We start from the raw sequence: 14,658 nt of genomic DNA on the forward strand, positions 1-14,658 counted from the left end.
AGTGCGTGTGTGTGTACTGGCACACGAACGCGTCTTCGGGTCTGGTTGTATGTGCACGTATGTTACAATGTGTGCGACTGTCTCAGCGTTTCCGTGTGTCTGGCGGAGTGTGTGTTGTTCCAGATGACTGTCTTTGTGTGTCTGTGTCTGTGTGTGTGGCAGTGTACACGGGGGTAGCTCTGTGTGAAGTGTGTGTGGAGCTGTGTGTGATGTGCGTGGCAGTACGCGTATCGTAGGATGATTGTCTCCGTGTTTCTACGTGTGTAGCAGTGCGTGCGTGTGGACCTCTGTCTGTGATGTGAGCTGCGTCCCCGTTTGAAACCCAGCCTGGCTCAGGCCTTTTCCAGACCCACATTCCTCCCGCTCCTTTGTGCTCTGTGCTACAAAAAATATTTGCGTTTTCCACGACTCATAATTTTTCCTCCTCAATCGCTACCAGATGTGGGTCCTGTGGTCCCCATCCCCATGGCAACAGAGGTTCCAGCCGCCGCGGTTCCCTTCTGTGGCGCCTTCCCTGGAAGCTGGCACTGCCGCAGGCCCGAGGGGGTGGGGAGGAAGCGGGTGTCAGGCAGGGGGTGGCTGAGGGGCCTTGGCAGCTCCCTCCCGGGGCAGCTACCCGGATCATCCTCGGGGGTTTTCTTGGCCTGGTTCCTGCCTGGCCTCCAGGCCACAGCATCCCGCCCAGAGTGGGGGCAGGCAGCAGAGGCTGGCTGCTGGAAGTACGGGAGGTGCCCCTGCTCTGTGAGGCATTCACACAAAGGGGCTCCTGAAGGTCAGGGTCTTGGACACCTGGAGGGTTCCCAGGGCAGAGAGAGGAGGGGCCCCAGGAAAGCCGGGTCTGTGTGACCACTCTGGTTGCCCCACACCATGCTGACTCAGACTGCAGGGAGAGGGAGAGCTGGTAAGGTTTGGGGATCAGGGAGTGGCAATGTGGGTCTCGCTGTGTGGGGGGAGGGGTGCAGGGCAAGACTGTAGCCTGAACTGCTGCGCTGCCCTCCCCCACCATCCTGTCATTATCCTGCCCTTGCTGGGCCCAGCTGGGCATCTGCCCTTCCTGGCCAACTTTAAGCCTGTGTTCTCAACCCCAGCAGCCAGCATGGCCCGGTGCCCGAATATATCAGAGGCGGCCAGCCACAGGGCCATGGCTGGGAGGGTGCCTGGCTGGCCAGAGGGAAGCCTGCATTCCATGTGCTGCCCGACCAGGCCAAATGCTGGGACTGTGTCCATGCAAACCACATCAGATGTCCCGCCTGTGGCATGAGGCCATCTCCACTCAGGTGGCTGAGCCCCCATATGGGTCACTAAAGTTGACCTCAATGTGGTATCTGGCCAGAGGGCAGGAGACTTGCCAGGTGAGATCCCTGAGCTGCCAGCATTGGTCAGACCTCATGCCACACTGGGAGCTGCAGGGTGGGGTTGGGGAGAAGACTGGAGAATCTTGGCAGAATCTCCTGATCAAAAGAGCTGGGCATCGTGATGAAAAGAGACCTGCTGGGCAGAGGCAGGGAGATGGGAGGAGCCAAGATGGACAGAGGCCAGTGGGTGCCATAGAAAGGTAAGGGGTTTGTGGCCTGCCTGAGGGCCAGAAGCAGTGAAGACATTGGGGCGGGGGGGGGGGGGGGCGCGGCAAATGGTCACAGATAAAAGGCCAGGCCAGAGCAGGGACTGCCTGCGAGGCCAGCCAGGGCTCTGGGCCAGGCACGCTCCCTTCCCTCTCCCCCACCTCCCTCAGCCTGGTGGGGAGGGCGGACGGGTGAGAGTTTCCGGCTGAGGACAAGGAGCCCATTGAGGCAGACAGCAGGGCTCTGTGCAGGGCCAGACCATCTTGTTTGTGCCTGGTGAGGCCCTGCTGGAGCTGTGCCTGTGGCCCACTGCCCCTGGCCCCAGCCTCTGACCTCTCCCAGCCACACCAAACAGCTCGGTGCCCCCAAGTGTAACAGCAGTGGCCACTGGGAGCAGCACAGGTCAGCCCCACGTACAAGCTCCCTGTAGCCAAGGGACTCCCAGGCTGCTAGTTGAGAATGGAGTGGCCCAAGGTGGGTGCCCAATAAACTTGATAAAGAAATGATGGGCGGATGGACACAACCCACATCCAGCTTAGCCCCTGGAGAGCCACACGTGGGCTTCCAGGTTCTGCTTAGGTAGAGGAGTCTTGTGGGTGAGTGCAAGCTAGAAAAGGTCACACAAATTCTCTGAGGAAGGAACCTTGCAGGAGGAAGGTGAGATAGGAAGCAGGCAAAGCACAGGAGAAAAAAAAGGCACTTTATTAAGAAAGCTTTGGCCAAGCCCCTGCCGGGAGGAGCCCATCCTGGGGCACCCGGATGGGGTGGGAGCAGCCCTGCCGGGGGCCTATAAATACATCTCCTCGGGCTACTGGAGTTGCCCTTCGGATTCCCGCGGCATGTGGGGTGGTGGGAGGCCATCAAAACCAGCTCGACAGCTGAGGGGCCGGGGCTAGGGAGGCTGGGGCTGGGGGCGCAGGGAGGGGCAGTGGGGGGCCAGGCCGGGCCCCGGGGACGCTGAGCCCTTTGAGGAGCAGAGACCAGCTCTCCTCCCCAGGCTCCAGACAACCAGATGCCCTGAGGCCTGGCCAGGGAAGTAGCCCTCGGCTACGATCAAAAGCCCTCCAGCCAGAGGCGCCAGGCCTTGGCCAATGAGGCAGTCGAGACAGAAATGCTTCTGGCCTCGACCAATGAGAAGGCAGCCCCGGCCGAGTGCACTCTGGGCCCGTAAGAGGTGATCTCTAGGCCGAACCCTCCTGTCTTCGGCCTTTGAGACCCTGACTGGTCGGAGCCCTCGGCCAATGGGAAGGAAATCGCCAGCTAAGCTCCTGTCAGGCCTCGACCAATGGAATGGGGCCTTCCCGCCCGAGAGCAGTGCTCCAATCCAGGAGCCGCCGCTGGAGCCTGAGCCAATGAGACCCAGCCTCCCGCCTGGCTGCTCCCGTACGAAGCCCCAGGAGGCCGCCGTGCCCGGGCCGCCGCGGGGCGCGCCGGGCTGGCGCATTACGCGGGGTGGCAAGCAGCGCTTCTAAGCCTGGGGAATCTGCGGGCACGGCCGGGCTGCCGCCTGCTACAGGGTGGGCGCGCCCGCCCTGCCCAGGTCGCCCGCCGCTTCCCGGCTCTTCTTGCGCGGCGGCTTCTGGATGGGGGTCTTCTTCCTGGGGGTGTCTGGCGCGGGCGCGCCGGCTGCCGCCTTCTCGGGCCCCGGGGCCTCAAGCGCGGGGGACGCGCGGGCAGGCGAGGAGGGCAGCACCGATCGCTTGGCCTTCTGCGGCGGCGCCGGCTTCTCTCGGGGGCCCTGCGCGACCGTAGCCCCTTCGGCGCGGCCCAGGCTGCGAGTCTTGTCGCGCAGCTCCGCGGCCAGCATGGAGGCGACCTCGGGCGCTCCGCGCGGGGGACCGCCAGCGTCCGTGGGCTCTGAGAGGCCAGGGCCGCGGCCCCGCGCCCGAGCCCTAGGCGGCGAGGGGGAGGCGAGGGCAGGCCCCTCCTCCGCCAGCCCCGGGGGCCGAGGCGTCGGGTCACGGGCCCGGGGACTGCTGGGCTCATCCGGCCGCGCCGACGTGTCGCTGGGCGTCCGTTTCCTCTTGGTGGGGCTGGGCGCAGCCTCGGGTCCCGAGAGTGGCGGAGAAGGCGCACCGGCAGCGGCGCCGTGCTTGCCGTGGATCCAGGACACCTTGGGCTTGGTGGCAGGGTCGGGTGGAGGCGGCTTCCTGCGCTCGGGAGATGGCGAAAGCGACAGGCCTCCAGCCTCGCCCCGGGCCCGGGCCGGCCGGGCCTCGCGCCGGGCCACGCGCGCATACAGCGCCCCGCCGGGCCCCTCCACGCTGGATGCCGACCGCTCGCTGTCAGAGGACGGGGGGAAGGGCGTCGCCTCCTCTGCGGAAGCCAGCGTGGTTACCAGCGTGGGGGATGACGCCAGTGCCTCCGAAGGGGATGTGGGGGGCTCCGCGTCCCTGCTCTCCGTTGCGGTCTCTGACAAGGGAAGAAGAGCTGGCAGTCACGGCCTCCACAGAGAGCTGGGCCATCCAGCCTTCAAGCAAAACCCTGCCTTTCCTCCTCTTCCCCGCCCCAGCTGATGCTCAGTCGCCCTGGTATCCAGACATGCCTGGCGAAATCATAGCATCAACCACAAACTTAGTTCTGAGACCCAGGGTGTGAGGCCTGGTCCTGGGGAATGAAGGGCACGTTCCTGAGGCTGAAGCCCCAACCTGGGCCTGGCCTTGCATCCCTTCCCACCACATCCCCAAACCCGAGTGGGAGGGGAAGTCGGATCATCAGATATGATTCTGGAACACCTGCTAGGTGATTCATTATTCCTCATAAAGAGATAAGGTTTCTCAGGCTCAGAGAGGTTAGTCGCCTGCTCAAGGTCACCCAGGGGGATAGGAAAGGAGAGAGGCCAAGGCCACAGCTAGTCAAGCTCCTTCCAGGTGTTTTTGGGCCAAAGCTTCAGGCAAAAGTGTGCCCCCATATCCCATAGACCCCTGCTCCTATCTCCTCTGCCATCTTCTACCCAGGCCCAGAACCTTCTCTATGAACGGTCTCCCAAAGAAGTGAATCTGGGCTGTGGCTAGAGACAGAAGAGCCCACCCACCTCCCCAGACCCTATCCCAGCCCAGCGCTGAGCAGCACAGAACCCCATTCTGCAGCCTCAGCTCTGTGTCCAACCCCTAGCTAGGAATATCACCACGCCCTTCCTCCCGTGCTGCCCGTCCCTCAGAGCACAGAAACCTTTTCAGCTGAAACATTTCACTGGGCTGGAGGGAGGCCCAAGCAGAGCAGTGCTCACCTTCATGGGGTACACAGTACACAGGGCCTTCATCAGTGGTGTCAAAGGAAGAGAAGGAGGCCCGGGAGGACCATGATGGAGAGGGCTGCTCCAGCCCTGAGGGTGGCTCCAGGAAGCTGCAGTTGAGTGTGTTATCCAGGTCGTGGTGGGCCACTGGGGAAGGAGGGAGGCACAGCTGCCAGGGGCCCTGCCCTGTTCCAGCCTGTGCCCTCACTAGCCCTCCTGCAACAAATGACAGAGTAACCAAGAACAGTCCTATCCTAAGACTGTGGGTGGAGCAGGCAACTCACCAGGCAGAGTGACACTAGACCAAAACAAGATGGGAGAATGGGTAGAAGTGAACTAGTAAAAAGAAATAAGGGGAAACAACGTAGTCAAAGGTGCAGGGTTAGTGTGTGCTGCTAGAGAGCTGAACAAGGATGGGCTGAAGCATTGGAAAGAGAGGACTGGAGAGAACACCTGGCTGGGACAGGCCATCAGGGCCTCCAAGCCATGTTTGGACCCTGCCCTGTAGGACCCAGAAAGACATGAGGTTGTTTTGTTTTGTTTTGTTTTGTTTTGTTTTTTTCCCAGCTCAAATGTGCAGTGGTGAGGCCACCATTTGGCTCAGCCCATTTCAGCAGACTGAACCCCCGGGGCCTAGCCCCAACAAGTGGGGGAATCTCAGAGGCCGGCTGGCCTATCTGCCTTTCACAGTTGTGATGTGGGGTCCAGCCCCACACCTGTGTCCACAGATCACACTCTGCTGAGTGGGCCAAGGGGTTTTCTCAGCTGTCACCATCTTTATCTCCCTTCATCTTCAGAAACAAATAGCAAAAAGGGAGTCCACTCCTGGTGTGTCGGTGCAGACAGAGAGAGTCTGCACGTGGAGTCCTGACTTAGGGTTGAGAGTCTGGAGACCAGCCTGCCCACTTTCCAGGAAGGACCCAGAGCACTGCAGGGGATCTAGGTGGGCAGGGGGGTGGGCGAGGAGTGCTCCCTGTGATAGGGCATTTCCATGCACAAGTTTCCCCTGCCCCAACCCCGGTTCACCTGCAGCTACCCACCAAGACTTCTAGTGCACTGCTACAGATTGTAGGGGTTCTGCCCACCGGCATGTCCACACACTCCAGATGCAATCACCGTCACTCACCCAGACAGGGCCCAAACCTCCCACATTTGCCTGCACACCAAGGACTCCGTCCTTCCTCCCCGGGCTCGCCTACCTCAGGAGACCCTCTTTCCATCCCTCCCCAGCCCACCCACACCAACACTCAAGGCCCGCATTTCCTACACCGACTCCTTCACACCCATTTCCCAACAGCCTCCTGCATCGGGAAGTGTTCCCCCAGAGACCCCGTGCGGATATCCTTACCTACAACCTTCGGCAGCTTCTGCCTGCGGAGCGGGATCCGGGGCAGCTTCATGCTGATGCGGCTGAAGCGCCCGCACAGTCGCTGCGGCGCCTTCTTCCTCCCGAGCGTGAGCTCCCTGCGGGGGCGGGGCCTGAGTAAAGGGGTGGGGCGGGGCCTGGATGGGACAGTTTGATCTCTGCTGGAGCCCAGACACAGGAAGGGCGGGGCCTGAGCTAAAGATAGGCAGTGCCACACCCCCGGGCGGAGCAGGGGCCTGGAGCGGCCTAGGGAAGGGCGCGCAGTGCCACTTAGAGTTCGGCCTGAACCCGAGACAGCGGGACGACGTCGGGCCTCACCGGCGCGCCGGGTCCTTGCCGCGGCAGGCGCAGCAGCAGCCGAGCAGCGAGAGCAGCAGGCCGAGGAGCAGGGCAAGCAACGCGCCCGCGCCCATCACGCCCTTGCGCTGGTTGGTCTCTGTATGGGAGGGCACCGGGGTCAGCGTGGGTGCCGGTACCCCTTGCGTCCCCCTCAATACGATGTCCCCCTCGACCACTCACCCAGGCGGCAGGCACCAGTGACCGGGTCACACGAGTCCTCGTGGCAACTGCAGGCCTGGGCGCAGTCCACGCCATGGAGCCCAGGCGGACACGTCAGGTTACAGCTACGGGGACACGGGATCAGGGAGGGCCACAGCAGCCCTCCCACCCCGTGATGCCACCTGCCTTCGCCCCTGCCGCGAGCCAGCCCGGGTTCCAGAGCCAGGTTCTCTAACTCCATTCTCTGGGGTTTGACGCCCACCACCACCGCCAGGCACACACTGAACGATCAATGTTTTGGAAATGATATGTTGCACAACCAGTGGGATGGGGTCTGGGAGACAGGGCCTGTGGTCACCCAGACTCAGTGTCCACTTCTGGGGCCGACTCTTGGGTGGGTGAGAAGAGGGGCTGCCAGACCAGGCTCTTAGCTATAAGTGGAGGTCTCTGCTCTGTCTGCACCAGCTTGGGGTCACCTCAGTCGTGCAGTCCTCAGGAGCCCACTGACCACAGGCCGAACTGGTTGCCAACCCCTTCTCTGAGCACGGGCTACACACCAGAGCAGGAAATGGCCCCAAAGAGTCTGACAGGACTCCCTAGCTGTGGTAAGCGGACCTAGGCTGAAGGGCCTAGTCTAGTCGGGTCTCAGTTAGTCGGTCACCATAGCAGCACCTGGGGTGTAGCTGGAGCCCTGTGAGGAGTACATATCCCCTAACCCCCTTTGGGTCCCTGGGCACTCACTGGGGCCCATGGACGCCGGGGCTGCACAGGCAACGCCCCGACTGGAAGTCGCAGTGGCCGCTGCCGCAATCGGCGCACACGAATGCACAGTCCTCGCCGTAAGTGCCATTGCTGCACTTGGTCTCGCACCTCGGAACGCGGGGAGAGGGAGTCAGTGGAAACGGAAGCAAACAAACCAAAAGCCCATATTGCGCTCCGCGGAGAGCATTCGGGGATTGGCGGGGCTGGGGCTGCGTGCCTGGGATACGTTCGGGCATGGGCTGCTTGCTCACCGGTCGCCGATCCAGCCCGCGTTGCAGCGCGTGCACTTGCCGGTGACGTGGTTGCAGGCATGCCCGTCGCGGCACGGCGGGCAGCGGTGGCCGCAGCCCTCGCCGTAGAAGCCGGTGGCGCATGGCTGGTCACACTTGGTGCCGTTCCAGCCTGGCTCGCATGTCAGGCAGCGGCCCTCGGCCACCGTGCAAGGCTGCTGGCCTTTGCACTGGCCGCATCTGGGGAAGGGGCGGGAGGCTAGGCGGGGCCCAGAGCCACCTCACCCCGGTCCCCTTCGGCGCTCCGCCCCCCTCCTCCCCTCCCCAGCCCGGGGCCCGAGCTTACCGGCGGCGGCAGCCCAGGCCGTAGAAGCCGGCAGGGCACGGCTCCCGGCAGTACTTGCCACGGTAGCCCGGCTCGCAGGCGCACGTGCCGTCCACAGGGTGGCAGCGGCCGCGAAAGCATTGGCAGTAGCGCTCGCAGCGCGCGCCGAATGTACGCTCGCGGCACTGGCAGCGGCCGCTCTGTTGCTCGCACGGCGATGTGTTGCAGGCGCACTGATTGTTGCAGCTGCGGCCCCACCAGCCTGCGTGGCACAGGCACGCGCCCGTCTGTGGGTCGCAGCGCGACGTGGCGCTGCAGTAGCACGCGCTGGCGCACTGAGCGCCCCACCAGCCAGGCTCGCAGCGACACGCGCCGCTCCGCGGGTGGCACACGCCGTGTTGGCACTGGCACGCATGCTCGCAGCGTGCGCCCCAGCGCCGCGCATGACACGTACACTGGCCTGTCACATCCTCGCACTGCCCATGCGGGTGGCAGATACACAGCTCCTTGCAGTCGGGGCCCCAGAACTGGCGCGGGCACTCTGCAGGAGCGGACGGAAAGGGTGTGAGGCCAGGGTGCTCTCGAGGGAGCCCAGATCCAGCCAGAACCTACCCGCGTCCCGCCCTCCGCCTTTGGGGACCCTCCCCCCATGCTGGATTCCTTTCCCGGATTAGACCGTCCCACTCACAGGCTCTGCCCCACTCCCCAGCGCCCACCCGGATCCTAGCTCACTGGTGTCGCAGTTGGCACCGAAGTAGCCATGGCGGCAGCGGCACTCGCCAGGCCGCACGCACACCTCATTCTCCGAACACGTGGAGTTGCCTTCGCACACCGCTGCGGACAAAACGGGTCTCAGCTGCCGCGTGTGATGCCCCCACACTATCCCCTCCTCCTCTCCGTGCCCCCACCCCCTGCCCAGGTCCCCAGTGTGCCCCACTCACCGACCCCACACTCGTCCCCCTGCTGCTTCCAGCCGGTGCAGCACGTGGGCTCCTGAGAGCTGCAGGCAAAGAAAGAGCTCCTGAGCCTGAGCCCCAACCCCTGTCCTTGCTAGGGCTCCCCAGCAACATCCACCCTGCCCTGGGGAGGTGGTTATGGAGGTCTTGCCATATGCCAGGTACTGTTGTAGGTTCAGATTTCCAGCAAATAAGACACACACTCCAGCCCTGGGGAGCAGACAATGGGAAGCCGCAGAGGGCAGACCACCAAGAGATCTAACCTCCAAGAACTTCTCAGTCCCTTCTATAAAGGGTCTTCCCTCCCCTCCCCATTCCACCTAACTCCTCTGTGATCCACCCCCACTCCAACTAGGCCTGAGAAAAGAACCCCAGGTGTCCCAGAATGGGCTGGTGAGAGAGGTCCTTGAGTCTCCAGGACCTGCTTAAAGTGACATCACTGGAGGTGGGGGTCCGGCCAGATGGGTGTCAAAATCTAGCTGTGACCTGGACAGCTGGGACTGGTGGGGCCTGACAGGCACACCTGGATACCCGGTTGGTGTCCACTCGGTGGAGGGGCAGGGCATACCCTGGGAGTCCTCCATGACAGCAAGGAAAGCAAAACAGTGAGGGCTCCAGAGCACAAGGGCAAGACTTGGAATGGAGGGAGGAGATATTAGAGCATCTACTTATGTGTTTTAAACATCTTATTGTAATTTTATTTGGTTTTACAAGGTACATGACGTTAGCTCAGTAGGAGGTAAATAACAGAACTGTTGCATTTCAGGATAGTACAGCCTCCCAAACCCCTGGGCACAAAAGTTTGGAGGCCCTGCCAGAGTGAAAGGTGCCACTCAAGAGGGCGAGTGGGGGTTCACAGGGGATGTGTCCACATTTGGGGAACAAAGGAGGCTGAGAAGAAGGAATGGACACTCAGGCTGCAGGTTCGTGGGTCCCAGCAGACCTAGAACTTCACCCAGATCCTGAAGTCACAGAGCAGCTATTGCTATTTGAGAAAAGGAGTATGCCCCTTCAGGAGTCTGATCTAGAACCAGGAAGTGGTGTTGGGAGGCAGTAAGGAGGAGGCGTGAGACCCTGGTGGGTGGGACCAGCTGGGAAGGGAAAGGCTGCAGATGTCCGTATTGTGCCCTTCAAAATGCCCCCTATCCTTTCCCCAGCAGAGAACAATGCCACACCTGGGATGCCCCCCCCCCCCGCCCCCAAACAGTTTGATTCTCCCTCAGTCCAAAGATGAGGAACCTTGGGAACAGGAATCATAAAATCCCAGCCTGCAAGGGATGGGCCCAGCTTATTTTCCACAAATGAAACTGGAAACCAGACCCAGAAACACAAAGCAGGCTTGGCTTTCCCGCACCCCTCACCAGGCTTTTCCACCCACCCAGCCTGGCCGCAGGATGCATACATGCCCATCTTCAGGGGAGAGCCAGGTCTGCCAGCCTATCACCCTCCTGCCTTTTCTGCCAGTTCTGAGCCCAGGTTTCTGGGTGGGGAGCCTCCGTAGGTGTCCCTTGTGTAGGCGGCCTTGCCAGCTGGCCAGCTGGGATGGTGATGGCCCTGGAAGCACTGACCACTTTCTGCCCTGGCCACATGGCTCTGTGGCTAGGAGTCTGGTGTTAGGGCCACACTAAGCTGGATTTGATGCCTGTGTGACTTTGGGCACAGAACTTAACCTCTCTGACCTTCAGACTCCTTATTTATAGAAAGGGGCCCATGGATCTGGCTGGAGTATTCGGAAAGCACAAACTAAGAGCTCAGCCAAGGCTGTAGTCTGCTCTCCAGTCCATGCTGTGCAGGCTCCAGGAAGCCCCCTGAGTTCACCTAAGTTCACCCCCACCATGGGAGGCACCCAGGTCCCACCCCAGCAGAGCTAACACCCTCTACCCCAGCAAGGAGGGAGCCCCATGGGAATTCAGCAAGAGCATGAGGAGGAGCCTAAGGGATAGCTGCTTTTCCTTCTGGGACGGGTTGGCAGACAAGACAGGTGGCAAGCCCACCCTCTCAAGAACTTACAAAACTGAGATGAGGAGAAAAATGGCCTGGTGCAGGGGACAGTTCCCACACTCAAACTGTAAGTTGGTGAGACCCTCAGGAGCCAGGCTGCAGGTCGGGCCAGGCCCCTTAGCAAGCACGCCTTGCTTCGGGCTGCCCCCTCTAGAGATCACAGTCACTGTAAACAAAACTGCCATGATTCAAACCGTGTGATCTTGAACCCACAGCAAAGCACCCGTTTCAAAGAACTGAACTGCTTGCTCACTGTGCCAATGTCTGTCCTCATTCTCTCTCCAATCCAGCCTGGAGGCTCCTCTGCCCACCATCACCTGGAATCCCATACTCCCCTGCTTTCCACCTGCCCCGTGGACACCCCTCCTCTGGTTTCTGTCCCCCTCCTTGGCTTTGTCCTTACCTCTCCTCTGTCCACTCCCTCAGGATGCTCCCCTGGGTCACATCTAGATGAGGCACTGCAAATGCTCAGAGCCCTCTTTCCAGTGGGGCCCACCTCCCCAGACTGAACTCCTAGCCTCCCCCCAGAGGAGACTTCCCCATCTCAGGTAGCTCCATCCTTGCAGGTGGGGAGGCTGAAACCCCAGAGCACCCACTCTGTGGTGACTGAGACTCCACTCACAGCACACACCTGATTCATAGGGAACCATGCCGCTCTATTCTCCAAACTGGATCTAAGAAGGGATGAGCCACTTCTCCCTGCTCTGCCCAAGCCTTGTGAGAGCCCACCTCGCTCTCCCTGGTTTCTCCTGGATGACTTCCTAACTGGTTCTCCCTTTTACCCGCCTAAGTAAGCCCTGTTCATCTGCCACCTGGCAGCTGAACATGGTCAGATCCCACCCCTCCTGGGTGTAAAGCCCCTGGGGGCTCTCGTGTCCCTCAGAGAAAAAGACCCACTGTGGCCTGCCCATCCTCATTCTTCCTCTGCTTCTCCTCCACCATCCTCCTCCGAGGTTCTGCCCCGCCCCCATGGCTCTTTTCTGCACTTCCAACAAGCCCTTTGCACTTAGAGCCTTGCCCCAGGCACTGCAGGGCTCCACCTCCTCTCCTGCAAACCTCTGACTACTCATCACCTCCCCATGGGTCTCCCTAGATCACCCTAAAGAACACAGCGCTCCCCAACTGAACACCTCCTACCCAGCACTTGCTAAATATCAGATGACTTTCTGTAAGTCTCCTCCACTGCGAGGACAGTGACATTTGTCCTGGCTGCTGTATGGCTGCTCCAATCACAGTAGGTGCATGGGATTATACTGGCTGCCCATCCGCTCCCCTCTTCAGGTTCTCCTGCCTCTGGGGAAAAGGAACCGCGGGTGGGAGCCTTGGAAGGGTATTGAAAGAGATGGCCCAGACCCTGAGTGGACAGTGCCCAGAGTGGCCGTCCTTCCCATTAACCAGCTCCACACAAAATCAGTCTTCCCCTCTCCACCCCATGAGGGGGACACCACCACTAACCCCATTTGACAGGGTCAGAGTCAGGCTCAGAGAGGTTAAGCGATTTGTTCCCAGTCCACACAGGTGGGGAGAGGTGGCATCTGGCTCCGAAATTCAACTCCGGGCTCCGGGCTACTGAAACAGGCCGCCTCATGGGGAGGCGTCCAGGCAACCGGACATGGAGCGAAGGGCTCAGGCTCCCGACAGCTTGAGCCTGCCACCGGATCCCCCAGCACGGAGCCCCATCGGGGAAGGAGGACTGAGGCGGAGAGACAAGGCCGTCAGCGATCGCGCCCTCCCCCTCTCCAGGCACGGCCCCGCCCGCCACTGCCACTGCATTCCTGGGGCCGGGGAGGCCCGGGAGGCGGCGGCGGCGGCGGCGGCGGCGGCGTCGATGTGAAGCAGATGGCGGGCCAGGCCGGCCCCCGCCCCGGAGGCGGGGCTCACAGTGGGGAGGGGTCTGTGCGCCGCGGGATCCGAGCTCGGAAACCCCGCGCGGCCCCCTTGCAGCCCCTTGTCTGCGGCGACTGCCAAGCCCCCGGACGCGGCCTCCCATAGCCCTGCGGCTCAGGGCCCCCCGACGGAACCCAGACCGGAGTCCCGAGGCCGCCTCTCCAGCTTCCCACCCGCGCGGCGCCCCCCAACTTGCACCAAGGCACCCCCATACGCCAGCTCCTTGATCCCGAGAGCGGAGTTGTTCTTGACCTCGCTGTGGCCCCTGACCGGCCGACCAAGTCCTCTGACCTCTGCGCCCACTCCTAGCGTCTGTCCTCCGCTCTTTTCCCTCCAGGCAAGATCTTCGGCCCGCCGCTTTTCCGCGGGGCCTGCCCATTGCCTGTCCCACGCTGGCTTCCCCAACCGACACCTCGTGGCGTCCCGTCTGCGCGGCCCTTCCGCGCACCCAGAATCCCCACCGGGATTTCCACATCTTTCCGACCGTGGTGCACGTCATTGTCTTTTTGAATCCCGCTTCTGGTCCACTCTGAGCGCAGGCTCCTCAGTGCGAGCTCCATCACCATCCTCCTCCCACCCGCGCCTGCCTCTAAGATACAAATCTGTCCTTCCGAGTCCTGCCAGCCTCAAGATGCGTCGGCTCCCACCTCTCAGGAGTGCTGCTCCATCTCCACTCGGCCCTCACCCTCCCTCCCGCCTCGAGCCACACTCGTGCCTGGGGCCTTTGCACTTTGCACATACTCTTCCATCTGCTTGGAATGCCCTTCCCCGACTTCTCCCTATGGCCTTCACAACCCGGCCCAAGGGTTCCTTTTTCAAGGTCTGAAATCTCAGACACCGTCTGTCACCCTTCGGGGCGCCTACTGCACTCCGTTCTCCCATCGACTGACTTCTCGTCTGGGGTATCCTCGGATGCACCGTTGTGGCCCGGTGCCCAGGCTCGGCCTGGAGAGGAGTCTGCGTCGGCGAGGGCGGCGAAAAGGTCTAGAGCGTTTAGCTTAGGAAGGTCCCGGGTGCCCCCTCCCCTCGGCCCCTAGCGTCCCCCTCGACCCCCTCCCCCAGCCAGGCCGGGCTCCTACCCGGGAGCACGGCACACGTTGCGGCCGCGCGGGTTCAGCTCCTGGGACGCCGCGGGGCCGGGCAGCAGCCAGAGCAGCAGCAGCAGCAGCAGCGGTGGCAGCAGCGGCGACGGCGGCCCCCCGGCTCCCCGGCGCCGCGCCGGCCCGGCCCCCCGGGGCCCTGCGCCCTCCATGCGGCGCGGGGCAGGCGCGGGGCGGGCGCGGGTGCGGCCGCAGCGAGAGCGGCCGGAAGCGGAGTGCGCGGCCGGGCGGGGGGCGGCAGGAGGGGCGCCGGGCCGGGCAGGAAATTCCACATCGGCTCCCTGATCCCGGGCCAGCCGCGGCCGGCCAGGCGGCAGCGCCCGCCCCGCGCGCCAGACCCCACCCTCCGGCCGCGCCACCGCCCCTCCGCGCGGCCCCCGCCCCCACGCGGCCGCTAGCAAACTTGGGGGCGAACTTGGAGGAGGCCCGCGGAGCTTTGAAAGAGGGAGGGGCCAGCGCGAGGGAGGGGGGGCGCCCAAGGAATCCCCTGTCCGCGAGCCTTTCCGCTCCCTCTCCAACCACCCACCAGAGAAGCTGCCCCTGCGCGTTCAATGCGCAGCCAGGCCCGGGGTGGGAAAGGGGGTGGGGATGAGGACGCAACTCACGGAAGCTCCCTCGTCCCCCAGGACCTCGGAACCGGCCGGGGGAGGGCGGCCCAAAGAGTGCCCGGGTCAAGGCCGCAAGCCGGCCTCTGCTCCCCGACGCAAAGCCCTTGTAGAGCTGGGTTGTTCTGTCG

At 62.7% G+C, this 14,658-nt stretch overlaps 1 protein-coding gene across 4 annotated transcripts; it reads right to left on the minus strand.

The window, feature by feature from the left end:
• Positions 1 to 2,243: 2,243 nt before the first annotated feature.
• SCARF2 (scavenger receptor class F member 2) lies at positions 2,244 to 14,208 on the minus strand. 4 transcript variants are annotated; one of them, XM_060613015.3, is made up of 11 exons: positions 13,902 to 14,208; positions 8,920 to 8,978; positions 8,711 to 8,812; positions 8,000 to 8,519; positions 7,675 to 7,893; positions 7,403 to 7,531; positions 6,683 to 6,786; positions 6,482 to 6,599; positions 6,146 to 6,276; positions 4,792 to 5,013; positions 2,244 to 3,974 (listed from the first exon to the last, which is right to left on the minus strand). In XM_060613015.3, the coding sequence occupies exons 1-11, from the start codon at positions 14,072 to 14,074 to the stop codon at positions 3,073 to 3,075; spliced, it is 2,679 nt and encodes an 892-aa protein (XP_060468998.3). In that variant the 5' UTR covers positions 14,075 to 14,208; the 3' UTR covers positions 2,244 to 3,072. The 4 variants fall into 4 exon arrangements, with proteins under 4 accessions (XP_060468998.3, XP_060468999.3, XP_060469000.3 ...); XM_060613016.3 differs by having other exon boundaries at positions 6,146 to 6,261; positions 13,902 to 14,207; XM_060613017.3 differs by having other exon boundaries at positions 4,792 to 4,944; positions 13,902 to 14,205.
• Between the last annotated feature and the right edge of the window lie 450 nt (positions 14,209 to 14,658).

Source organism: Panthera onca, chromosome D3, assembly GCF_046562875.1.
Source record: "Panthera onca isolate mPanOnc1 chromosome D3, mPanOnc1 haplotype 2, whole genome shotgun sequence".
Taxonomy (NCBI): domain Eukaryota; kingdom Metazoa; phylum Chordata; class Mammalia; order Carnivora; family Felidae; genus Panthera; species Panthera onca.